Raw genomic sequence first — 25,392 nt, 5'->3', positions numbered from 1 at the left:
TAATTCTTTCATAGGCTTGCTTTTAGTTATATCTCGGGAGTGAAACTCTTGGGAGGATCTTCTCTAGAGAAACCACCTTTTTCATCTAGGACTAGAGGAGGACCTAAATTGCTTATTAGTTCAGAAAAGGAATCATTGAGTTCCTGTGTTCTCTTTAGAGCTCAAATCTGGAATAAGGAGTGGCAGAGTGGTATTTGATGCGCCTCCTTCATTTTGTTTTCAGCCATTGACGTGACCTACTTGCTGGAGGAAGGATCAGGCAGGAAACTGCGAAGACGTACTTTGTTTATCCCAGAAAACAGCTTTCGGAAGTGATCCTGAAAGAATGAGAACCTCAGGCATCTGAGATCCAGTGGAGCTCATCAGTCCTGCCTCCTCCTCTGTGGGAGTACATGGGTGGGAAGGGTCCGTCCAGACAAGGGGAATGGGGCCTTGATGTTAACATTAGGTACTTAAACCTTGGAGCTAGTGGAGAGGAAGAGGAAGGGGATCTGTCTAAGACAGTTGAGTTTAATTAATTTTCCTTTCCATTGCTTCACCCGAAGGGTTAATAACATAGAGAGAGGACCACACTGGGGATGACCAGAACCTATTGGTACTTTATAGCACTTGCTCCTCCCCACAGCTTGGGTTTTTCTGTGTCATCCTCAGATCCCACAGGCACTGCTAAAAGGCTGCTTTCTATACCCAGGTGTAACTCAAAATCCAGAAGGATAGGGTCGGGATCCCCACTCCTACCCCATCTGTTCTCTATTGGCTCTAAGAGCTACTCCAGAGACCTAAAACAGAAACAGTAGCTGGGGCCTCTTCCCATATCCCTAACTAGGAAAGTTTCTCTCTCCTTTTTTGCCCAAAAAGGTCTAAGTAAAACATGAGTTGACAGCTCAAAGCACTTGTAACTGCTGCCCCCTCCCTACTTATACTCCCCCCCCCCAATAGAATCACAGGACAGGGAAAGCCCCTATGGGGTCAGAAGGGCAAAGTACTTCTTGTAATTATTTTTATTTGTTTTACTCTTCATAACCTACCGAACTTTTTTTTTCTAATGAGAAAGCCAGGCCCCCGCCAGCATACATGCTATTTTTGATGCGCTGTAGTCCTTGTGTGTCTGCTGTGCTGTGCAAATGGAGATTCAGTTGAAAATAAAATCATTTTAAAACGTACATAAATAGAACTCTAAACTCTCCCCACTAACAAGTCACTACATAAACTGTTCAGCAGTATTCACCTATCAGAGTATTTGTTGTGAGTGTAGATTATCAATTGAAAACACTACTCTTGTTTTCTTAATTGTACAGTTTTCAATGTTCATTCTTAAAGAGACAGTGTGTTCTTTTCACTCCTATGCTCATCTTCCCTCCACCCTTCTGAGTGACTTCATCATCAGGAGGTATATCCAGGGTGTCTTCTTCCTTCCTATTCTCTTGACCAGAAGTTACCAGACTATACTGTCTCTTTAAAAATAAAATTTAAAAAGCTTTGCTTTGTTGTCTTCTCAGACATACATATGCATATACGTTTTAGATGTTCTTATAAGAGAAAAGATGGTTTTTAAATGTGCCAAGTTGTGTGTGTATATATATATGTGTGTATATATATATATATATCTGCTGCGTGATTGGTAAGCAATACAATAGTAAACATGTCCCCATTACTTTTTTCTAATATTGGACCAATGCTGTCCTAAATGTACATTTCCCCTTATGATGACGATGCTCTGACTCGTTTAGGTAGAAACATTGACCACCTTTCATTCCATTGAATCTTTTTTTCTTTTTCTCCTTTGTCATTCTTGAGGAAAAAAACAAAACAAAAGAGATAGGGGATGCCAGTGATCCCCTTGAGCAGAGAAAAAGCAAAATAAATATTTTATTAAAGAAAGAAGAGAATTAAGAAAATAGTTTGGAGTATTTTCTTACTGTAGAGAAGCACTGTACATTACTAAGAGACCTGGGTATAAAATACTCACGTGTGGAGCTGGAAAAATCGCATGTCCAAGCCCGTTTGAGTGGTTTCTTTTGTTTTTCATTGCAGGGAATGGGTGGGAGGGAGGTGGGACTAGGGGCACTTTGGGGGTCTCCTTTTAGTCAAAAGCAAGAAAATGACAAGAAAGAGATTAAAATTCAATGTTTCCTTTATAGTGTTAAACACTAAATTTTAAAAAAGATGAAAAAGAAAAAAAACTTTGTAAAATGCGAGAACAGAAGCAAAAGACACTACGCTCTGTCATTTTATCTTTCTTTTGTTGAAAGACTAAAAACTGAAATGTTTTTTAGACAATCAAATGTTAGGTAAGTGCAAAAACTTGTTTTTTCTTACTGGTGTAGAAATTAATGCCTTTTTTATTTTTCAGTTATTTTATAATAACGAAATAAAAAGAACCCCCCAGCTGCCAGGCGGGTTTTGGTGTTTGAAATGCGGGGCAAAGCACTACATCACTGCAAATAGATACAGAGTTAGTCTGCATGTCTTGTAGGCTGTGTGATTGCGGAAAATATAAATGCTGCTAATATATTTCCTTTTTACAAAAGCATATCTAAATAGATGATTGTTTTGATGTTAATCTTTGTAAATTATGTATTACCAATTTTAACATTGGATGTAATTGCATAAAAAGCTTGCATCTCAATCCTTGAAAGTCTAGTATTAAATGGAAAAAACTTTTCCTAACTCCTCTGGACTGGTGAGCTTGCTATTTTTTTCCTCTTTTCTACCCTCCATTTATCTTCTAGGAACTTCTCCATCCTGTTTCAAAGGGGATCTTTGTAAAACCGTGTCATCAACGTACTCGGCCCCACATGAGCACACTCACTGCTGTTGACTACTGGATAAAGCCTTTTCTTCAGTACTAGGATCTTTCTAGTTCAGACCCAGTCTAAACAGCACAATAATCACCCACACTGTCCAGCTGTTGTTAAACATGCCATGCTACATCCTACACCTCCGTCCTTGGCACACACATGCATCATCTCATTTATTTCGCATTAACATCCTCTGAGGCTAACTTTAGGCCACATTTTCTAGGCCACTATACGTTAGACCATTTCTGTCATGAACAGTTTCCATGTAGTCATTTATTAATCCTCAAACAGCCCTTTTTGGAAGGTACCAAAACCTAATTTTATAGATGAGGAAATTGAAGCAAATGAGAGGTTAAGTACCTTGCCCAGTTAATCCTCATAATAGGCCTTTGAAGTTGTTATTCTCATTCTTTAGAAGTGAAAACTGAATTTCAGGAAGGTTAAATAACTTGCCAAAGATCACCTAGTACCATTACTGGACCCAGAACTCCAAAGTCTATGTGCTCATCCACAAATAGAAAAGTGTGAGAAATAGCCAACGTAACCCTATTAAGGAAGATAAACCCACTCCTGCAAATAACTGGAAGGCCTAACAAAATTTTGTCCCAGGCATCAGACATTTAGACTGGAAATTCAGCTAGAATACAGTTGCTCAGAAGCAGCAAGACAATTGACTTGCAAGAGTTTGATCTCTACTGTAGGGGCTTGGGGTTCAAGACTAGACCAAGGTGCCCCACTGTTACATTAACAGTCTCTTCATGACTGCAAAAACAATGTTAGTGTTAAATTTTCTCAAGTTTATCTTTGGTTAATTCTTAACCTTTGTTGTCTACTGTTGTTCTATAATACATAATAATGTTACAAAACTAAATTTTGTATCATTGTTTGGTCTATTTCCTGTTCTGCAAGGAGGTCCCATTGCTTTGTTAACACCTGCACAAGTGTGAAACCATTATATTAGGCTCTGATTGCAAATGTCCTTTCAGGCCAGATCTCACTGATTGCTCTAACAATGTCATTCTAGGACTCTTCCCAGTTATTAGGATTACCCATTTTAAAACCAAGACAAGGGAATAGGATTCAGGAGGAAAGGGCAGGCTAAGTAATGAGAAATGAAAGCTCTATCTCAGTGTTTGACACTTCAGAAATCATGGGCCACCCAAGATTACAGATCTCACTTTGAGAAATCCTGGTCCCAATGTCAAAGTAATAGCAGTCTTTTCCACTGTTACATAATTTTAAATGTTACAAAAATAGGCCGGGTGTGGTGGCTTACACCTGTAATCCTAGCACTCTGGGAGGCCGAGGCAGGTGGATCACTCAAGGTCAAGAGTTCGAAACCAGCTTGAGCAAGAGCGAGACCCCGTCTCTACTAAGAATAGAAATAAATTTATTGGCTAACTAAAAATGTATAGAGAAAATTAGCTGGGCATGGTGGCACACGCCTGTAGTCCCAGCTACTTGGGAGGCTGAGGCAGGAGGATCGCTTGAGCCCAGGAGTTTGAGGTTGCTATGAGCTAGGCTAACGCCACAGCACTCTAGCCCAGGCAACAAAGTGAGACTCTATCTCAAAAAAAAATTACAAAAATAAAATTTCTTTCAGAAACAAGATCTACAGGAAAGTAAATAAAAAATAAATAAATAAATAAAAATAAATAAATAAAATTTCTTTTGTAATAATTTACAACTGAAGAAGCTTCAAAAACTCGAGAATTTAGGTTCCTAAGAATATAACAGGACTCCCAAAGCCCTCAGAATCCAGTTTGAGAAACATCACCCTAGCAAACACCTGAAATGCAAACTGAGGTCTAAAATTGAGAGGGCAGCTAAACACAAAAAGCAAAATTAAAGCAAGGAGCAGATGAATAACATGAATTGGCCAGGGATGGGGAACATTTAATTCTTAGAAAATGACAAACGTGTGAGGCATTTGAGTCCAACCAGTCCTGAGTACTTCAGAGCTTTGAATCTTAAGATTTTTATTTCCTCAGGTCCCCTCTCAGTTATCACCAGCCCATGGTCTTCAGCCAAGTTCCCAAACATAAAGAAACCTTCCTGAATTTCTTTGCCATGTTTCACCTCATAGTTCTCAGCCTTCCTCTAACTTTCCGGCTGCCTAGTTATGATTACAGCTTTCTATTCTAACCTTAGGGATTTCTCTATCTAGACAATGCTTTCAATGATTCCTAACCCCATTCTCAAACCTCTAGAGCATCTTAGCAGTTTTCATTTTTTTCAAAAGATTGAGAGGAAACCAATTCCTAAAAAAGAAATGTCAAGTTATTTTCCATATACTTGAAATTATATCACCAGAGTGTTATTAAATAGGTACTAAATAGTAAATATGTGACATTTCCTGCAACTCTTTAATCTTTCCCTTCACCTCAGATATGAATCTAATAAGCACAATTTCTAGGGCTACATCTTCCCTCTTCCCCCATATTTACTCAGGCTCTTAACATATCAGTCTAACAAAACTAAGCAAGTTTCAGAAGACAAAAGCACTTGTTAGATTCAGGAACCAATCAGGGGCTATTTATTAAGAACTGAACCTGGGCTAGGAAGGAAACATCTGCCTTGGGCCTCTTGTAAGAGGTCCTTCCTCCATAGCCTATGTCCTGGAACCCACAGTGACACACACACACGCACACATTCAACTCCCACACTTTATTGGGACAAAAGAGGCAGACCATTACCACAGACTCACCCACCAGGGGTGTCCAGGCTTCGGCACCTAGTACAGCATGAGTACATCAATACAGGCAACTGGGAGGGGTGGAGTGAGGAAGGTTCCATACACAGGAAGGAGGTTAGAGGCCTTTCTAGGCTTGGGGGGCCAAGGCATATACTGTACTGGCACAGTCCACTTATGCATGAAGAAAGGAGGGCTAGATTTCCATTTTGTAGATAGGAAGGAAGACGGTCCTTATACAGATGGGGAAAAGGAAAGGGATTGCATAGAGGGCAATTCCTTTTTATATATTTGGAGGAAGAGCAGATTTCACCTTACAGATGGGCATGAGAGGGAAGAAGGAAAGTTTATTTTAAATATTGGCAAAAATGGATATGGGAAGAAATGTCATTTTGTCAACAGGGAAAATGCTTCTGGGATGGTAGGTTTACATGGATTAGTGTTCATGGGCCATTCCATTCCCAGATGACAGGAGGGAGACATATGCAGGAAAGGCAAGGCGCTCAGGGCTAGAGAACAAGGGAGGTATACCCTACAGGCACCAGCCCCTCCACGCCATCCCGCCCACAGCGGAGCCAGTCTTCATCCACTGTGGCGATGACACGCAGCACATCCCCGCACTGGAAGCTCAACTGGTCAGGTCCTGTAGCAGTGTGGTCACAGAGAGCCCGAACTGCCCTGAGGGGAGCCAGAGGAAGATGCTGGGGTGAAGTGAGGTGGGGATGCCCAGGCCTCACCCCCCACTATATGGAGTGCCCCTCTTGATTCAGCTCAGTGAACACTGACTGGGCTCTGGAAGAGACCTGGGGACTATTCATCAACATGTTGATTCTACCTGGGAGCCTAGCCCTCTGCTAAGCACCAAACCCGCTCTTCAGCTGCGTATTTGACACTATTTGCACTTCTCTCTGATGCTTCAAATTCAACATATGCAAACTAAACGACTCTTCTTAACCCTCCCAACCAGTCCCTCCCCTCATGTTCCCTATAGTGATAAGTAGCACCACTTTCTACTCACTTGCTCCCAGTAAAAACCTGGGCATCTCACACCTCACATCCAGCCCATCACCAGAATTTGTTTAATGTTTGTATCTCCTACTACTCCATCTACTCTTTCTCTTCAACTCTACTGCCACCATCCTAGTTAAAGCCTCTGTCCTCTCTCTTGACCGCTGCATATAATCTAACTGGTCTGCATGAATCTCTCTCAGCATCCTCCCAAGCCCCATTCTCCACATGACAGATATTTCTAAAACACAAGCAAGTACATCCTTCCCACACTAAAGATCATTCAAGGGCTCCCACTCAAAATAAGTGGGTGAGCCGGCCTTGCCATCACTGCCATTAGCATTCTCCACTCCAGCCACAATCTGTCATGCACCCGCAGTTCCTCACTTACCACACTCTGGACTCCCCACCTTTGTCTCCTGTTCCTCCTGCCAGCCCCACATCATCACCGAGCCTCCCCTGTGTCCCCAAGCCTGAGGAAGAAACCTTGTCTACTGCCCCAAAAGACTCAAGTCTTCCTTTCCTTGTCTTTACCATACTGCAGTGTGATTGCTCATTTATTCATTGGTATGTCCACTGGACTACACGCTCCTTGAGGGCAGGGACTCCAATATATTACCCTTGTATTCCTTCCCCTAGCATAATGTTGGCACATAATAAGTATAGTCATGCACTGCATAATGACATCTCAGTTAACAACAGACCATATATACGACAGTGGTCGCTTAGATTATAATACCATGTTTTTACTTTTTCTACGTTTAGACACACAAATACCACTGTGTTGCAACACACAGTATTCAGTACAGTAACACACTGGACAGGTTTGTAGCCTAGGGGCAATAGGGGATGCCACACAGCCTGGGCGTGTAGTAGGCTACACCATCTAGGTTTCTGTAAGCACACTTTATGATGTTTGCCTAACAACGAAACTGCCTAAGTGCATTTCTCAGAATGTACCTCTGTTGTTAAGTGACACATTATTATACTTGAAAAATACTGCTGAATGAATGAAAAATCAAAATGCTTAATTCAATGGACTAGAAGAACCCAAAAGAAATAAGACCCCAAAGTAGGAGCAGCCCCTGGTGCCATTAGAAGACCCCACTAAAGGGATACACAATCCCTCAGTGTACACACAATAACAAAAGACCACCACTGGGTCCCTGCTATGTGCCAAATGCTTTTTTTTTTTTTTTTTGAGACAGAGTCTCACTTTGTTGCCCAGGCTAGAGTGAGTGCCGTGGCGTCAGCCTAGCTCACAGCAACCTCAGTCTCCTGGGCTCAGTGATCCTACTGCCTCAGCCTCCCCGAGTAGCTGAGACTACAGGCATGCGCCACCATGCCCGGCTAATTTTTTGTATACATATTTTTAGTTGGTCAATTTCTTTCTATTTTTAGTTGAGACATGATCTCGCTCTTGCTCAGGCTAGTTTTGAACTCTGGACTTCGAGCGATCCACCCGCCACGGCCTCCCGGAGTGCTCTTATATAATTATATTTAGTCTTCACAACAACCATAACAAAGGTATTATAAATTATCCTCTTTTTACAGAGAAAGAAACTAAGGCTCAGAGAAATTGGTGTCGCACTGATAATAAACAGCAAAGATGCAATGCAGACTAAGTTCAGGGTCTTTTAGCTGCCTCCCACCCACTCTGTGAAGACAGAAATGCATCTATAATCCACACCAGCGAACCTCCCCAGTCCTTACCTGTGGGTCTGCACCATGCTGGGCACTGAGGGCAACAGCTCCTCAGGGGGGTTCTCAGGAGGCACCCCCCGCCTCACCAGAGCCAACACACTCACTGTTGGGGGCAGCCAGCTAGATGGCCTCCTGGAAGAAAGGGCACAGGGTCATAGAGGTCACACCAACTCCAAAAATAGAACCAGAGAACCCAGGGGTTTGGAAGGAAAGAAAGGCTGAGAGGGCTGTGGTTCAAGAGGTCAGGGTGGGGCTGGGCAAGGTGGTTCATGACTGTAATCCTAGCACTCTGGGAGGCTGAGGTGGGAGGATTCAAGAGTTCAAGACCAGCCTGAGCAAGAAGATCCAGATCCCATCTCTTCAAAAAAAAAAAAAAAAAAGACGTTCAGGGTGGTCACTGCTGAGGGCAGAGTGGCAGCTGTGGGGTGGAGATACCTTTAGGATGATCAGGAAGATGCCAACAAAAGTCTATAACACTAAAAGTCACAAGGAGCCTATGGAACCAGCAGAGCCTATGCAGGCTCAGAGATATCCAGAAGGTCACTAGAATACCTGAAGCCACTAAAGAGCCACCAATGCCCAACCCTTAAAGGGTCAGTAATTTTTTCTTTTTCTAAAGGACCAGATAGTAAATACCATTGGCCCTGGAACATGGGCTTGAACTGCATAGGTCCACTTCTACGAGAATTTTTTTCAACCAAACATGGATCAAAAATACAGTATTCTTGGGATGGGAATCCCATGTCTACTGAGGGCTGACTTTTCGCATACCCGGGTTCTGCAGGGTGGACTGTGGGACATGCCTATTCACAGGGTCCTGGAACCAACCCCACATATGCCCAGGGATGACTGTATTTTAGACCCTGAGAGCCAACAGGCAAAATCGAAAACATTATGTAGGTACTTATGTAACTGTTAAAATGTAACCATTTGAGAATGTAACCATTTTTAGCTCTTGGCAGTAGAAAAACAGCCTCCATCCTGAAGAGTTACACGGTAACAGAGTTTCAAATGAGGCCACTGGGGGATCTGAGAGGGAGTCAGAAGGTCATAGAGGGGATAAGGAACCCCATTACCTGGACTTTAGGGCTCCACTTTCATTTTCTGTGGGGCCCCCAGGCACTCCAAATAGTCTCCCCAGCCACACGCCTCTGCCTGGTGCTGACTCCTCTGCAGGCGGAGGTCTCTCCCGCACACCTCCGGGTGCCGGCCGGTGATGCCCGAGTCCCCACCGGGGAAGAGGGAAGCCCTCCGAGCCCCCAGAGGCATAGACCCGGGAGGCCTGGGTCAGCTGCTCCCACCAGCTGCCTGGTGTGGGAGGGCTTGGGGGGGCTGGGGCGGCTGAGGGGTCCAGGGCAGCCTCCCTGGAAGCTCCCCGAAGGCTCTGGGCCAGCCGCTCCCCCCACTGCAGCACGGCTTGCACAGTCTGCTGCAGGGCGGGAGGCGGGCCCGGAGGGGCGGGGGCCTGAGGCGGGCCCAGGGGCAGGTGGTGGTGGTGCTCAAAGAGGAGGTCCAGGTGGAAGGTGAGCACCGACAATGGCTGCAGCAGGAGCAGCAGCTCTGTGGACAGGGAGGGACAGCTGCCCCGGGCCAGAGAGAAGAACCCTGTGGGCAGGTACAGGAGGGACAGCAGGCCTGGAAAAGAGCAGGTCAACATCAGCTCCTGCCCTGGGTCTAGACCCAGAGGACCCCTCCACCCCTGCCCCCACATCAGCACACCAGGGCCTAGTTGGCAAACACCCTCCTAGGCCTCACTCTGTGCTGGGCTCCAGGGCAGGGAAGGAGAGGGACACTTCCCTGCCTGTGTGGAACCTGGCCTAGAGAGGAAGACGCATGTAGAGCAGATAGATAGTGACAGATAACTGAGGAACAGTGTAGGGGCTAGAAAGGAGGACAGGAGAGCCACAGGAGTGCTCAAAAAACAGGGCTTAGGAGGTCGGCCTCGGCCTCACTGAGGAAGCTCAAAGGCTGAAGGCAAGTCAGTGAGGAAGAGGAGGAGCAGGGAGGCCTGTCCTAGGTGGAGGAATTGCATAGGCATGGCCCTGGGGCAAAAAGGACCAGACTGTTGACAAGACCAGTGAAAGCCTGAACCTGGGGGGCAGAGGCCAAAGGTTTTGGGTCTTCCTAGGGGCAGCGAGAGATTCCTTGGAAGAGTGTTAAGCACAAGAGGAATAAGATGGGAGATCTGGATCAATAACCACTCTGCCATCAGTGGGAACCAGCAGGAGAGATCCCCATCCTTCCCTTCCTCCCACCTGAGCCTCTGACCTGCATCTTCCTGGAGACTGGAAAACCACAGCTCCAACTGCTTAGTGCTGGGAAAGAAAGGAAAGAACAGAAGTTCAGGGTTGACAGATGAGACTGGGAGAGAGAAGTCCTTCTCTGGGGACATGGGGCACTACTTCCGTGTCCCCACCCATGATGGCGCTGCGCTCCCCAGGTCATGGGAGGGGCAGTGGGAAGGCCACTCACTTGAGGAGGCCCAGGATAAAGGCATGGAAGCGGCTACGGCTGCTGCTGAGCGGGGCCAGCCGGCTGACCTGGCTATACAGGGTTCCGAGGGAGCGGGTGCTGGAGCCTGAGGACAGGGGGTGCGGTCAGCCAGGCTCCGGCCCTGCCCCGATCAGGGCCCGGCCCTCCCCGCTCACCTGGCTTCACCGACGCCTCCACCACGCTCCAGGGGCTGCTCCTGCGCTGCCCGGTGATGAGGTCCTTCTGGAAGGGCTTCAGCCCATCCGCCACCAGGGCGTGGAGCGCCGGGCAGAGGGTGGTCAGCACCAGGTGCCCCACGTCCGGGCTCAGCCGGCTATCCCCCAACTGGGCCTGGAGGCGGCGCGACGCGGGTGTGTGCACAGATCCCCCAGCCACCTCCCACCAGCTGTTCCTGCGCCCTCAGAGCTACATTAACCTCCTCGTCCCCAACGTCCTCCCCCCGGCCACCTTCACCTTCTGAACCAAGTTCCGGGCGGCCCCGAAGTGCGAGATGATTTTGTCCACCGAGGCGCTGACGGCTATCAGGAGACCTGGGGCGGGAGGGGGGACGCCTCAGAGCCCCGCTCCCCCGGGCGCACCCTCCGACCCGGACTCACTGCTTCGTGCAGTTCGTTCAGAAGCCAGGAGCCAGCGTGTCCCACCTTTTTTCTGCTCCTGTAGCTGGCCAGTCCCACTCTGGGCTTCTGCCATCCACATCCGCTGGGCCCCGGGGACACCGGCGAACGACCAAGAACTACGGACTAGGGTAAGGAAAGAAACACGCGGTGACAAGGGGTTACTGCAAGGACTCCGGGCTCCCGCACAGGGCATCTCCTGCGGGTCCGCGGCGCCCCTGCCCCTGAAGGGTCTTGGAGAGGGGCGCGGGGCCGCGTGCAGCACCGGGAAGCTCGACCCGGGCTCCTCGCGAAATCCTACACACATTGCTGCACTTGCTGTCCCCCACCCCGGTCCCCATTTCCCTTCCTCGGGGCCCAGCTCCCACCTCCTAGATTCCGGAAGTCCCGGAGCGGGACCGCCTGGCTCACGTCCCGCCTGCCCCGCCGGGGCCTTTAGGGCAGGAGATGCCCGGGCCAGGGGAGGGAGGGGCAGCCCTGCGCCCCGCCCCGGGCCCGCGTCCGGCCCGCGGAGACCCGGGGAGCACGTGGGGAGCCTGGACCAATGGAAAGACAGACAGACGGAAAAGGGAGGAGAGACGGAGGGAGGCAAGACCCGAGGACTGGGAGGCTGGAAAGCGTCGGAAAGAGGAAACCTGGGTCCCACGCCCGCATCTCAGCGAAGGGAGCCCCCTTCACCCTACGTGGGGTGGGACTCCTGGGGATGGGAGTCGCCAGAACCTCTGGCGCCAGTGAGTTCCAGGGAGCTTCGCCCTCCATCCTTCCCGAGCAAGGTGGGGGTCAGGCCCGTACTGCACTGGCCAAGGAATTCCACAGACGGTGTGACCCAAGGTCCCTAACAATGACTCGCTGGGGCCCTCTAGACTCAGCATGCTTAGCGGGGATGCTGGATAAGCCCGCGTCCACTGTGCCGCGGGAGAGCGGCCGGGTCACGCAGCGTGGAGAGCAACAGCGCCCGCCCCCCTGCACGGGGAGCAAGGCCAGGCTCCCTAGGACCAATGAACTTGCTCGGAATCTGCCGAAGTTGAATGGTGGGACCAAGCCGGTAACCCCGGAAAAAAGCTTAAACAGAGCTGGGCGAGGGTCCGAGGGGCCTTGGGGTGGGCGGGGAGGCCTCGCCCGGGGCGAGGCCCGCGGGGCTTGCCCGGTCCGTCTTACGTAGCCTGGGCGGAGGCGGTGGGCTCCTGATCCAGCGAGGGGCCTTCGGCGGACGAGGTGGCGGTGGCAGCGGGGGGGCGGGTACCTGGCGGGGTGGGGGAGCTGTGGCGGGGAAGGTGCTACTTCTGGGAAAGAGCGGGGACAGCAGCAGAGCCAGCTCGGGGCTGGCCAGGCAGGGCAGGGCTCCCCGAGTCGGAGGCGAATAGGCTCCCACCGGGGACAGGCGGACCGGCAGCAGCTGCTCCTCTGGGGGGCTTGGCGCCCCCAGCAGCCGCAGCCCGGCGCCCTGCCACGCAGCCAGCGGCGCCAGGAGCAGAGACCCAGCTGCGCCCGCACCCCCACCCTCCAACAGGGGGCGCCCGTCGGCCGAGAACCGGAAAAACAGAGGCCGAGGGAGCAGGAGGGGACCGGCTGCAGGCGGGATTGGCGGGGCCAGGCGCAGAGGGGAAGGAGGGCAGCGGGACGGGCAGCCAGGCAAGGAGAGGCGGGAGAAAGAGGGAGCAAAGAGTTAGTCCCGTAACCCAACGACCCACCCAGTTTCCCTTTCCCAGAGCGCTCCCTGGCAGAAGGGGCGGGGAGGATGGCTGACACAGAATGGAAGGGAGACAGGGACGGGGTTGGAAGCTTCGGAGGTGGGGGCGAGGCCGAAGCCCAGCCCTCCTCCTGCTTCTTGCTGCCTCTTACCCTCCAGACCAGCCTGCGCACTGGGTTCCTCCGGCTCCTTCGCGGCTGGCGCCTCCTGGCCAGCCGCGGGGCTGACCGCCCTGCCCTCCTCCGGCTGCCCCTCCGCTATAGGCTGCAGCCCAGGTCGGTTCTTCTTCCTCCGGGGAGGGATGGGTGGGGGTGGGGGCCGGGGCGGGACCAAAGCCCAGCCAGCTGGGGGGTCTCGAGGCGGGACTGGCGGGGGCGGGACCCGGCTTCGGGACCGCAGTTCTTTGAAGGTAGTGATTTCCCGGGCAGGTGCAGAGGAGCTGCCCAGCGACCCGGTCGGGGGCAGCTCCGTATCTGGCGAGAAGACTATGAGCCAGTCACTGCGATCTTTCTTGGCCTGGGGCAGGAGGGGCAGCCCCGGGCCCCGCTTGCGCTTCTGGGCCAGCTCGTGGAAGGATGTGATTGTCCGGTGGGGCACCGGCTCCTCGCTGACGTCACTTCTCCATCCCCCATCAATTTTCCCTGCATCTGTTTTTGAGCCAGAGTCATTTAGTCCTGTGTTGGTTTTCCAACCAGAGTTGAATTTTCCAGGTTCAGTTTTCCAGCTAGAGTTAGTATTTTCGTTGATTTTCCAACCAGAGTTATTGTTCTCAGTGATTTTCCATCCAGCGTCAGCTTTCTCTGTGTCAATTTTCCAAATGGGGTTAATTTTCCAACTGGGCTCCGTTTTCCCAGCATCGATTTTCCCATCATCCACCTCTAAGAGCTCGGAGGTAGGGAGGTCCTGCTCCCCACTCTCATCCTCTTCCTCCAGGCCTGGGGAAGGGAGGTCCTGGCAGGTGGTCAGGGCGTTGCAGTTCGAGTCCAGGCCAGGGCCAGGTGGGGAGGAAGCTCCGGAGCAGGAATCCGGAGAGCAGCAGAAGCTGTCCGGGGAGCAGGTGCCGGGGCCTGCGGCGGAAGCCAGTGGGGAGCCCTGCTCCAGGGGGATGATACTGGGCTGAGGGTGGGCTTCCTCATCACCTGGGAGGTCCCGCGAGTAGACCGAGACTGGGGACTCATCAGGGCTAAGATCCGAGCAGGAGCTGAGAGAGGAGGAGCAGCCAGGGTCTGAGGGAGAGGCAGCCCCCTCCTCCACCTGCGATGGGTCCTGCCGGTTTTCTAGGCCTGGCCCATGCTCCTGGCAGCATCGGCAGGGCACGGCTGGGCTGTTGGAATTGGCGTCCACCAGAGGCCCACTGCAGGGGCCCCTGCTCTCTTTGCCCCCAGTGTCTCCTGGGGGTGGGGGCGTGCTCAAGGGCCCCTCCCGTAGCTCGGGACGACGGGACAAGTGCAGGCCCAGGGAGACGTGCTGGAGGTGGATATGGTTGAGGTTGCAGAGTAAAGCCCTCTGAGGGGACAGCATGGTGCCAGCGGCGATGAGATGGCCTCTGAGAACCAGGAGGATCGGGCCTCTCACATCCACCTACCTGGCAACCACAGGTGCAGACCTAGAAGACAGAGGTGGTGAAACCCCACCAGTGAGGACGTGCTGCTGGAAGGACACAGAGGTGACTGAGGGCAGGAGCAGACCTGGGAAGGCTCTGGCTGCTTTGGGTGACATTTAAATAAGATGCAGATCACCATCAACTGGCCATTAGTTTCCACTGCAGTGTTTGCAGGTGAAATCCAATGTAACCCCCCACTCCCCAGGGAATGGAGCGGGGAGGGTCAGAGAATGCGGCTGAGCTCTGGATCTCTAAGAAGGGTGGGGGCCCAGAATAGGCAATCGGGCTCTGCCCTCCAGGCTACCCCTTACTCCCAGAGAAAGAGACTAACGGAGACCCCGCCCAGTTGCCCCAAAATGAGAGGGTGCAACACAAGGAGTTTGGCTGGTTAATGTAGGAAAGGGGCGGGGGCTGGAGGGGGAGAAGGATGGAGCAGCTGTCAGCATGTCAACTCCTCATCTGCAGGGTGCCCCGCGTTTCCGCCGGGCTCCAGCCTGTGCCCTCACCCCTTGGAACAGCGGTGAGCCTGTCCATTCTCTCCGCATCCGTCTCCATCATTCAGCCTCCGCCCTACCCCTTCTCTATTCATTTTTACTGCTCCCCTGTCCTATCACCCGTGTGCCCTGGTTCATCCACCCCCACCCACCGGCAAGGCCCGCCTCACCAGGGTCCTCCTGGAACCGTTCCTGGCTTTAGGCTTGTCGGGAGACTCTCCGGTCCCGCCCGGCGGGCCACCGAGCAGAGGGGAGGGGCGCTAGGACAACACTCTCTGCGCTGCGCAGCCGCACCCCTCCACGCATGGGCGTGGCGTAGCTCAGACCCGCCCCCCAGCGCTTGACGTCTTGCCGGTGTCACCCCTCTCAGACTGAATGTATCCTAAGCTTTTAGTCCCTGAGTTCCTGGCTTCCATGCAGCCACCCCACCCCCCATCTCGCCCATTCTGGAGCTCTCTGGCGGCTGGCTGTCTCGAACAATAACAGAACCACAAGGTTACACAATAATTTATTGAGAGCCTCCTCTCCCCATCCTTGCAGTGTAGGTCACTTCTTCCGCTTGTAGATTTTGCGTGCTAGCTCCAAGAAGATGGCCCGGGGAAGGGGTGCAGCGTACTGCTCGATGAGACTCATGAGGTGGCTGTAACTGTCTTCCTCATACTGCAGGAACACAGCCTGCAGATCCAGCTCCTCGTATAGTGCCTTCACCCGGGCCACCTTCTCCGCCTCCTTCTGCCCGTAATTCTCCTGAAAAGGGTTGGAGGGAGAAAAATGGGCTTAGCCTTCTCCAGAGCCTCCAGGACCCCTCCCCACTCCCCTTTCACATGCTCCAGAACATCTCTAAGGCCATTCTTCATTCCTGCCTCAAGTGTCTCTAGGTATCTGAGATGCCATGTTTCCCCTTCCCCATCCCAAACGTTCAGATATTGGCTCAGTCCTCAGCTTCCTCTACTCCAGGGTTTCTAACCTTAGCACTACTGAAACTTTGGGCCAGATAATTCTTGGTTTGCGAGAGCATCTTTGGCCTCTACCCCTCGATGCCTGTAGCACATGCATAAACCCCACGGTTGTAATGACAAAAAAACCTTTGCTGATATTGTCAAATTTCCCCTGAGGGGCAAAATAGCCCTCATTGGAGAACCACTGCTGTATCCCCTTATCAGCTCAGGGAACCACCACCTCTCTTAGGCACCTGCAAGATCTGGCGCTGTTCCGGAGTGGCGCGTTGTAGACACTGAACCACCAGCCAGCTGCATTTGTTGTCCTGGATGTCAGTGCCAACCTTGCCTGTCACACTCGGATCCCCAAAGAGGTCAAGGTAATCATCCTGAGCAGGGGGACAGAAAAGGAGGCATGACAAGGCTACCAGGCAGGGAAGGAGGAAAGCTGGTGACTGACTGTTCTCTGCTACTCCTCATGCCTTCTCACCTGAATCTGAAAGAACTCTCCCATCTCCAGCAGGATCTTCTTAGCGTTGGCATGCTCCTTCTCCCCATCAATACCTGCCTACAGGGAAAAGGAGATTAATAAACCAAACCCCAGCGGTGCCCGCATCTTGCTGCCTGCTTCCTTGAATGGAGTCCTGCCCTACTGCAGCCCCTAAATCTTCTCTCCTTTCAGACATCCTCAGCTTCCCTGATCCAGGAAGTCCTGCCTGAGAGTCCAACCTCTACCCCACTCATTTTTAGCTAGGCCCAAGGAGAATCATAAAAGATAAGCCCCTTCTGGAGGTCCTCAGACTCTCTCTCTTCCCTCACAAGTCTCAGTCCCCGAGTCACTCTGATCCCTCTTCCTAATCTTTTTCTACCTCCAGCTTCTTTCAGGATGAAATTTGGAGAAGCAAGGTCAGGGTAGATAGTTAATCCCACAGTCTTTGATCCAGTCTTCTTTCTCTCAGCCTGAATTATCTCCTCCCCACCCCATCCATACTCAGATGTAGGATTTTTTGTCCCCCGTTACGGGCTAAGCACTGTCATATCCCTCACCTTGGTTAATCTCTACAGTCCTGTAAGGGAGGAATTTTATCCCCATCTTACAGCAGAGAAAACAGACTCAGAGACTGACTTGCTCAAGGTCATATGGCAATGGGGGGAGGGTGCCAGATTGTCCAAGTTGTCTGCTCTGTACCTTCCTGTCCAAAAGCCCACATCTGCAGAGCAGTGAGGGGCAAGGAGGATGACTTACCATATACATGGCTGCAGCTACAGGAAGATAGAAGGAGTAGAAAGCTGTCTTGTACTTGACAATAGATTTGTACCTGAGTAGGGAGAGAAAATAAACTCCTCAGAAGGGCAAGGCCTACTCTCAGGCTGCCCTCACTGCCCAGACATGATTCCAACTGTCCCTTACCTCTTTTCAGTAAATCTGCCAAGTTCCACATTGCCCTGGGGGGCTGTGATAAGGTCCAGGGTCTGCCCGATCTCAGTCTGATATGAACTCTAAAGAAGAAGATGGCCCATGAGCCAGGCTTTCTCCAGATGTGGGGAACCCTGATACCCTGGGCCCCGCATCTCATACCAGTTGACAGCTGGGCAGAATCAGAAAAGCAACAGGAGGGAGAAAAGGCCTCAAAACTCAAGGCCCACATTCATGCATGCACAGTCCTTTCCACCCCTTCTTCCAATCACACAGGGACAGAGAAATCCTTCTTGCCACCACCACCCTTCACCCCTGCCTCACTTTTTTCTCCCTCCTAGGCAACCCTAGTATCTCCTGTGCCCTGAAACCAGCTAGATGAGAATGTGCTATAGAGGCCAAGGTTATGCGGACAACCTCTGGGGCCTGTGCCCCAGTCTGTAGCACACCTGCAGGAAGAGCTCGATCAGGTTCAGATAATAGGGCTGCTCCCGGCAATAGTGCTTCAGCAGGCGGTAGATACATGCTTCCAGAAGCAGAGCATCATTGACAGCATCCAAACCTATGCCTGGCTGTTGGGGGCATGGAGGAAACAAGCAATCAATCTCTGCCTTAGACTCATACCAAGAAGCATTACCCCAAATACCTCAAACAGGCTGTATGAAACCACCTCCCAGTGGCCTGTCCCCATACCCACTGCAATCTTCCCACCCACATTACCTTCTTTTTTTTTTTTGAGACAGAGTCTCACTTTGTTGCCCAGGCTAGAGTGAGTGCCATGGCGTCAGCCTAGCTCACAGCAACCTCAAACTCCTGGGCTCAAGCAATCCTTCTGCCTCAGCCTCCCCAGTGGCTGAGACTACAGGCATGCACCACCATGCCTGGCTGATTTTTTCTATATATATTAGTTGGCCAATTAATTTCTTTCTATTTATAGTAGAGACAGGGTCTCACTCTAGCTCAGGCTGGTTTCAAACTCCTGACCTCGAGCAATCCACCCGCCTCGGCCTCCCAGACTGCTAGGATTACAGGCGTGAGCCACCGCCCGGCCCCACATTACCTTCTGATACCAGCAGAGCTGCCCCCGGCGGGTTAGGGATGAATCCATGATATCATCTGCTACCAGGAAGAACGCTTGCAGCTAGCAGAAAGAAGAATGGAATAAGACCTGCAGGGCTCCTTTGTTACTGTTCCCTCTATCAGCGACAGAGCTGCTGCTTCAGATAGTCACTATGAGCTGGAAAGGTCAGGATGGGGTGGTAGAGAACTTGGGAAGTGACATGACCTCTTTGGCTCAGACTCCCCATCTATAAAATGGGACTAAAATACTCTGTTTGGGGGGTAAGAGACTAAAACAGATCTCTGACATCTCTAATCAGCCCTAGATTATCCCTGGTATCAGGGAGATTATAAAACATCTTCATATACTCTATTCTTCTCTTATCAAAAACTTCAATGAACGCTTTAAGATTTCTTCATGCAACTTGACTTTACATGACTTCTTAAACAAAAGGAGGCTGTTCCTGTGTCACCCCCAGCCCTGTGATTAAACACTCCAGTGACCAGGAACACAGTCCTGGTTCCAAAGGAGATCCTTTGGGGGTACAGGTCTAATTGGACTGAAATCTGACTCCTGGTGACTTTTACCTAGGGGTCTTAAGTATCTTTAAACACTCTTATTCATCAGCAAAGGGCTACTCTTCTCACGGCCTATTTGAAGGAACGTGTTGGTTTCCCCACTAGCCCATGAATACCCTGGAGGCAGGGACAATACCCCACCTCCGCTTGTCATGGACCCACCTAGCAATTACCCCAGCAATGCTAAAAATCTGGGGTTTTGTGTGAAATCTCCTCTTTATTAAATTTAGGGGACTTGATTTTAAAACATTTTCAAAAAACTATTAGTGGTACTATCACATGGGCCATTAGGAAAAAAATTAAAAATTTAAATAAATTTTTTTAAAAAACTATTATTATACTGCCAGTTTTCAATCTCTGCTTCAGAATAACCTTTCAGGGCCAGGTACCGTGGTTCTTGCCTATAATCCTAGCACTCTGGGAGGCTGAGGCAGGAGGATAGCTGGAGCTCAGAGGTTCGACACCAGCCTGAGCTACAGTAAGACTTCGTCTCTACCAAAAAAGAAAAAAAAACAAAACTCAGCTGGGCATTGTGGCACCCACCTGTAGTCCCAGCTACAAGGGAGGCTGAGGCAGAAGGATTACTCACAGCCCAGGAGTTAAGAGTTTGTGGGGGAGGCCGGGCGCTGTGGCTCACGCCTGTAATCCTAGCTCTTGGGAGGCCGAGGCGGGCGGATTGCTTAAGGTCAGGAGTTCAAAACCAGCCTGAGCAAGAGTGAGACCCCGTCTCTACTATAAATAGAAAGAAATTAATTGGCCAACTGATATATATATAAAAAATTAGCCGGGCATGGTGGCACATGCCTGTAGTCCCAGCTACTCGGGAGGCTGAGGCAGGAGGATCGCTTGAGCCCAGGAGTTTGAGGTTGCTGTGAGCTAGGCTGACGCCACGGCACTCACTCTAGCCTGGACAACAAAGCGAAACTCTGTCTCAAAAAAAAAAAAAAAAAAAAAAAGAGTTTGTGGGGGAGATACAATCACATCACTGCCCTCTTCCCTGGGGCAACTGAGACTCTGTCTAAAAAAAAAAAAAAAAAAAGGCAACAACAAAAAAAACACAAATAAATAAAGAATAACCTTTCAGAAGAAATGTATCACTTTTATGGCCGTCCTCTGCTTCGAGAAAAATTTTTAGCATTGCTTGGAAAATTGCAAGAGCTGGGTGGGTCCCTGTTCCCGTATAGCAACAACTGGCTGAAACCAAGTAGAGACAACTTCCCCAAACAGGGCACATGCTCTCCTATGTGTATCTTTCTCTGGTTTGCTCTAATCCTCACATCTCCTCATCTTCTATGCCCAGCTCATCTAGCTTTTGAAGGTATACAGTTTGCTGGCCTGGCCTACAGGCTTCATTGGTGGCAGGGGGTCTGGGTTCTGGGAGGGGTGCCAGACTTGATGAGGGTGGCAATGAGCCCAGAAGGGAAGAGTGTTCAGGACTTGGTCAATGACCGGCAATGCTGAGGCTCCTGGCCTGAGGAAAGGAGCAGTTGGCTCAAGAGAAGGTGTGATAAGCCCATTCCTCTGCCAATTCCAAGGCCCCAGGCCACAGCTATCTACAGCTATCTGTGTACCTAATGACAAAAAAGGTTCCCCACATTTGAGAACCCTTGTAGTAATTCACTGTCTAAATACGGCTGTAGCACACTAGAGGCACAGAAACACAACCCAGAAACAAGCCGCAGGCCCATCCCTCCCCTTCCTGGCCAAGGCACCACCACTCTAGGAAACCTCTTCTCCTGCCTTTCCCCCACCACTCTCACCAGTTCCACACACCAGCCCACGGTCAGGGCCCGCTGGAGACTATCAGCATCCTGTTTCTTTGGCTCCACCAGCTCCCGGAATGCTACCAGCACCGTCATACCCCGGTTGTACTTGCCTCCAATAGCATTGTACTCCAAGACCTAGGGACAAGGAGAAAGGGACAGGGCATCAAGGTCCATATAACAGCCACCTGAGATGTCTCCCCATCCTCTCCCACTTCCAACCACCACCTACCTTTATCCTCTCCAACCCCAACTCTTCCCCCAGGGAGCCCCTGGAATTGCTACTCTTTGCTCCTTCCCCAAATCCTGGAGCACAGTCAGAACAGCTCCCCAGTGCCCAGACCTGCTCTCTCTGCATGGTCTTCCCCAGTAAATTTAAAGCCTTCATAGTGCAGATTAAATTCTGCTCTCAAGCAAAAAACAGGGCTTGAACCCAGGGAAAACACAGTACTACGTGCTATGGGAATGGCTGGCTTATTCAGGTCCCTCCCCCTAGGGTCCTGCCCCATCCCCACCTCTCCTAGACTTACCCTCACAACCCAGCTTTACTTATCCCACCACTTCCTCCTACCCAGAGTTCAACCTATCTGCAAATGAAAAGCCTCCATCATTATATTAAAGACAAGAGCCCTCCAAAGTTGGCCCAAGAACAGTGTGGAGGAGATTCAAGTTAGGGAATCTGTCTTCCATGGCTCCAACGGTGTCCCCTCTGGCTGGGACTTCTCACTGCCCTCTGCTGCCCAGCTCTCGACCACACCTAATTAACTGGGAAGATTTCCCTTTTAATCCCCATCCCAGTGTAGACAAAGCCCCTGTTTTCCTTGGTTTACCTCAGACAAATGAGACAGACAGCATTTGTAAAAGAATTTTACTAGATACTCCAAAAGAATAAAAGGGGGAAAAATAGGCCAGTTATATATCACAGCAATAGTTTGTGTCCCAGAATAGGGGTTTGTGATGATATAGTAATTTCAGTCTGCTGGAAGGGACAACCTCAGACTGCCCTTCTCCTAGGTCTCTGCCAAGGTAGCACCTTATGATTTCAGGACACAAAGTCAAAGACCCAGGTTCAAGGCCTTCACCCCCAAGCAAAGCAGCTTGGATGTCCCACCTTCTACCAGAGCCAAAAGTCAGACTGATGGACTGAAAAAGTTTACCTGCCAAGGCCCCACTTCCTCCAGGGTGGATCCAGGGCCACTCAAGTAAAAGCCTTCTCCCACATCTGCCAAAAGTCCCCCAATTCCAGGCCAGGCACAGTGGTTCATGCCTATAATCCTGGTACTTCAGGAGGCCTAGGCAGGAGGATCACTTGAGGCCAGGAATTCAAGACCAGCCTGGACAACATAGCAAGACCCCATCTGTACACATTTAAAATTAGCCAGGTGTGGTGATACATGCCTCGCTACTTGGTTCACTGAAGTAGCAGGACTGCTTGAGCCTAGGAGTTGGAGGTTGCAGTGAGCTATGATCACACCACTGCACTCCAGCCTGGGCAACAGAGTAAGACCCTGTCTCAAAAAACAAAACAAAACAAAAAAAGGTCCTCAAATTCCAACGCATGAACATTGGTGGGGAAAAATTCCCCCAAAAGCCGCTGAATCCCACACATATGCAGAATGACCAAGGGCTCACTTCAAGTCCTAAATCCCTCACCTCCTTAAGCCGGGAAATAGCATCTCCAGTCTCTGGGTGCCCCATCTCATCCTCAGTCAGCACCCTGACAATCTGAGAAAAGTGCTGGATGAAATCCTGCTTTTCTTGGGCATAAACATCCAATTTCTGATCTCCGTTCATTCTGAGGGAGGAGTGAAGTGCTCTGAGGAAAGGAAGAACAAGTCAGAAACATGATCAGCTGCTCCCCTCCCCAAAGCCCCTCACCCCAACCACACTCACCGAGGCTCCTCTGTCCACGCTTGGCACCAGCAGCGGGCACCGTGCCAGGCCCCCAGGACTGGGCGCCCGTGCACCAGGGAGGGCCGCCCTAAGGAACCCAGCCACCTCTCCTGGGGCGCCCAGCAGGGGGCTGGCAGCAGGAAGACCCCCACAGATCTCAACCAGCGGGACAGAGGCATCCTGGGGGTGGCATTGGGAGGGGGAACCAAGCACTCCCTGCGGGGGCAAGCACCATAGGCAAATGCATGGTGGCAGCTCCCCAGATCACTCCCACCCCAACTTTTTACTTCTTGACCCAGAATATTCTGCCCTTTTGTAGACTAAGCTTGGGGACAATTACAGAATGGTATGCTAGGGGAAAAAAAAGTATAGCTGGATGACTGGGACCCGCTGATCCCCACTTAAAATAAGAAGGCTAGAACTGAATGTCTTCAAGGCCGCGTGCATAAGGCTGGGGGAGGAGGCAGTACACAGTAAAGTACCCTAGGAATCAGGGTTGAAAGCACCCTTAAGTCAGCCTATTTTACAGAAGCCAATCTGAGGCTCTAGGAGGTAGGAAGACGGGAGCAGAGCCAGAGCCAAATCTAGAACCCAGGTCTCCCCTGTCAGGCGGTGGAGAGGGATGCTCAGGCTCTGAGCTATGCCCCAAGGATGGGAGAACTGGGGCCAGAATCCATGGATGCTGCGGCCATGTGGTCTGGGGCGCTGGGCCCGGACGTTCAGAGCCTCTCAAGAAGCGCTGGGACTGCGCAGATAGCCTCCGAACAACTGGCCAGGTGGGGAAGGCTCGCAGCAAAAGAGTAAACCCGGGTCCGCGCATATTGGGAGTTCCAGGAAAGCGCATGGGCAAAGTTTGGAAGTTTCCGCACGCCCAGATGGCCAGCCAGTCAGGCCACCGACACCGAAAACGGAGAAACTCCGACACAATAGACTAGGCTTCTGTTACAGAGGTAGCGTTACAGAGGTAAGGCCGGGTCTTGGACCCCCGCCTCCAGTCTCAGCACGTAACCTCTCTCACCTGTTCCTGGGTGCCGGTTCCTGCTTGGTCTAGATTGTTGGCGGGTACTCCTAAAAGCTGAACCCGCTCCGCGCTCGGCTCTCTGGGTCGAGTAGTTTGCGATCTCCCCTCGCTGTGGGCAGAAATGCGTCACTAGACTACAACTCCCGGCATGTCGCGGGAGGGAGAGAGACAACGCGATCTAGCGTGGGACGGGCAGGGAGGAGACGAGCCGTGATGATTGGCTGTTTGCCCTCGTATGAGGATGGGGTCTGTGACGGGCGACCAATGGAAAGGCAGCACACCAAGCAGTAGGCCTGGAAGGTGCGCGATTGGGCGGTAGGCGGGATTTGCTGGAGGCGATAGTGCTGGAAGCCAACCAGGCGGGGAACGCCCCCAGTCTGGCGCTGGCTGCTAACCTTTCTCCACACTTCAGTTTTCATTTTCTTCCTGTGCAGCTGAATGGCAAGTTAGGAAAACCCCAGCAGGACTAGATTTGCCACTTAATTAGTTCTCTAACTTTAGGCAAATCATTTAACATCTCTGATCCTTAGCTTCCTTGAAACCAGCATTCCTCATCTGTTGAATGAAGATGATACTATGAGATAATGTATATAAAGTGCTTTAAGGGCTTGATAAAGGTAAGATTCAGGCCGGGCCTGGTGGCCCATGTCTGTAATCCTAGCACCCTGGGAGGCCGAGGCGGGCGGATGGCTCAAGGTCAGGAGTTTGAAACCAGCCTGAGCAATAGCAAGACCCCGTCTCTACTAAAAATAGAAACAAATTAATTGGACAACTAAAAATATAGAAAAAAATTAGCTGGGCATGGTGGTGCATGCCTGTAGTCCCAGCTACTCAGGAGGCTGAGCCAAAAGGATCGCTTGAGCCCAGGAGTTTGAGGTTGCTATGAGCTAGGCTGACACCACGGCACTCTAGCCAGTGCCGAGGCAAAAAGTGAGACTCTGTCAAAAAAAAAAAAAAAAAAAGATAAGATTCAGAGCAGAAACTGGAAGCCTCACCCTACACGCACAGCTTATCAGCCCGCACAGTTTATCAGCCCAATACTGGCTCTCTGCCCATGAACCCTCCCAAGTCCTGATAGCCCCAGTAACTTGACACTTCTGGAAAGATGCCTGAAACTCCCAACCGGCTTGGACATAAAAGGGTTCTGGTACAATCTATAGCATGGATGAATCTTGAGGACATTATATTAAGTAAAATAAGCCAGACACAAAAAGGACAAATACTGTATGATTCCACTTATATGAGGTACCTAGAGTAATCAAATTCACAAAGACAGAAAGTAGAATAGTGGTGGCGAGGTCCTGCGGGAAGAGGAAATGAGGAGTTACTGTTTAATGAGTACAGAGTTTCCTTTGAGAAGTTGAAACAAGTTCTGGAGGTGGATGGTGGTGATGGCTGCACAACAGTGTGGAATGTACTTAATGCCACTTTGTATATTGAATGGTTAAAGTGGTCAGTTTTATTTATGTCTATCTTATCACAATAAATTTTTTAAAAAGACCATTGTGCATACCTGGAGAGGAACTAGAGGCAGGTACAAGAAGATGTCATTATATGAAAAATTACAACCCAGGTCATGGGGTGTGACATTAGTATCAACTGGCACAGTTAGGTTTGCCAAGC

The 25,392-nt window shown here is 50.7% G+C and overlaps 4 protein-coding genes across 17 annotated transcripts in view; 2 read left to right on the top strand and 2 right to left on the bottom strand.

Moving 5' to 3' along the window:
- The window catches only part of ASH1L (ASH1 like histone lysine methyltransferase), a 208,151-nt gene extending 203,971 nt beyond the window's left edge, over positions 1 to 4,180 (top strand). For 2 of the 9 annotated variants that reach the window (XM_076000203.1, XM_076000204.1), the window contains exon 27: positions 224 to 4,170. In XM_076000203.1, the coding sequence (XP_075856318.1) occupies positions 224 to 315 (92 nt within the window). In that variant the 3' untranslated portion in view covers positions 316 to 4,170. Of the gene's footprint in view, positions 1 to 223 lie in introns of all 9 variants that reach the window. The other 7 variants (XM_076000201.1, XM_076000202.1, XM_076000199.1 and 4 more) reach the window with 4 other exon arrangements.
- Positions 393 to 25,392, top strand: part of KRTCAP2 (keratinocyte associated protein 2) — a 139,985-nt gene continuing 114,985 nt past the window's right edge. Inside the window, exon 1 of the mRNA XM_012767855.3 lies at positions 393 to 397. The gene's annotated coding sequence lies outside the window, so the exon portion shown is untranslated. The remainder of the gene's footprint in view (positions 398 to 25,392) is intronic.
- On the bottom strand, positions 5,454 to 15,379 carry RUSC1 (RUN and SH3 domain containing 1). Of its 5 annotated transcripts, XM_076000207.1 has the most exons (11): positions 15,270 to 15,379; positions 13,164 to 14,608; positions 12,471 to 12,881; positions 11,340 to 11,438; positions 11,152 to 11,228; positions 10,854 to 11,028; positions 10,678 to 10,783; positions 10,474 to 10,520; positions 9,282 to 9,840; positions 8,215 to 8,337; positions 5,454 to 6,171 (listed from the first exon to the last, which is right to left on the bottom strand). In XM_076000207.1, exons 2-11 carry the CDS (start codon positions 14,521 to 14,523, stop codon positions 6,003 to 6,005), a joined length of 3,126 nt encoding a protein of 1,041 aa, XP_075856322.1. In that variant the 5' UTR covers positions 14,524 to 14,608; positions 15,270 to 15,379; the 3' UTR covers positions 5,454 to 6,002. The 5 variants fall into 5 exon arrangements, with proteins under 5 accessions (XP_075856322.1, XP_012623276.2, XP_075856321.1 ...); XM_012767822.3 differs by lacking the exon at positions 12,471 to 12,881 and having other exon boundaries at positions 13,155 to 14,608; positions 15,270 to 15,376; XM_076000206.1 differs by lacking the exons at positions 12,471 to 12,881; positions 15,270 to 15,379 and having other exon boundaries at positions 13,155 to 14,768.
- FDPS (farnesyl diphosphate synthase) lies at positions 15,596 to 23,923 on the bottom strand. 2 transcript variants are annotated; one of them, XM_012767824.3, is made up of 11 exons: positions 23,767 to 23,923; positions 22,749 to 22,964; positions 22,509 to 22,671; positions 20,853 to 20,993; positions 18,515 to 18,595; positions 17,904 to 18,026; positions 17,449 to 17,537; positions 17,284 to 17,356; positions 16,528 to 16,605; positions 16,292 to 16,426; positions 15,596 to 15,846 (listed from the first exon to the last, which is right to left on the bottom strand). In XM_012767824.3, the coding sequence occupies exons 2-11, from the start codon at positions 22,925 to 22,927 to the stop codon at positions 15,646 to 15,648; spliced, it is 1,263 nt and encodes a 420-aa protein (XP_012623278.2). In that variant the 5' UTR covers positions 22,928 to 22,964; positions 23,767 to 23,923; the 3' UTR covers positions 15,596 to 15,645. The 2 variants fall into 2 exon arrangements, with proteins under 2 accessions (XP_012623278.2, XP_012623279.1); XM_012767825.3 differs by lacking the exon at positions 22,749 to 22,964 and having other exon boundaries at positions 23,767 to 23,921.

This window comes from Microcebus murinus, chromosome 2 (genome assembly GCF_040939455.1).
Source record: "Microcebus murinus isolate Inina chromosome 2, M.murinus_Inina_mat1.0, whole genome shotgun sequence".
In the NCBI taxonomy this organism is placed as follows: domain Eukaryota; kingdom Metazoa; phylum Chordata; class Mammalia; order Primates; family Cheirogaleidae; genus Microcebus; species Microcebus murinus.
Note: the sequence above shows the minus strand (reverse complement) of the source record. Positions and strands in the feature narration are given on the sequence as shown.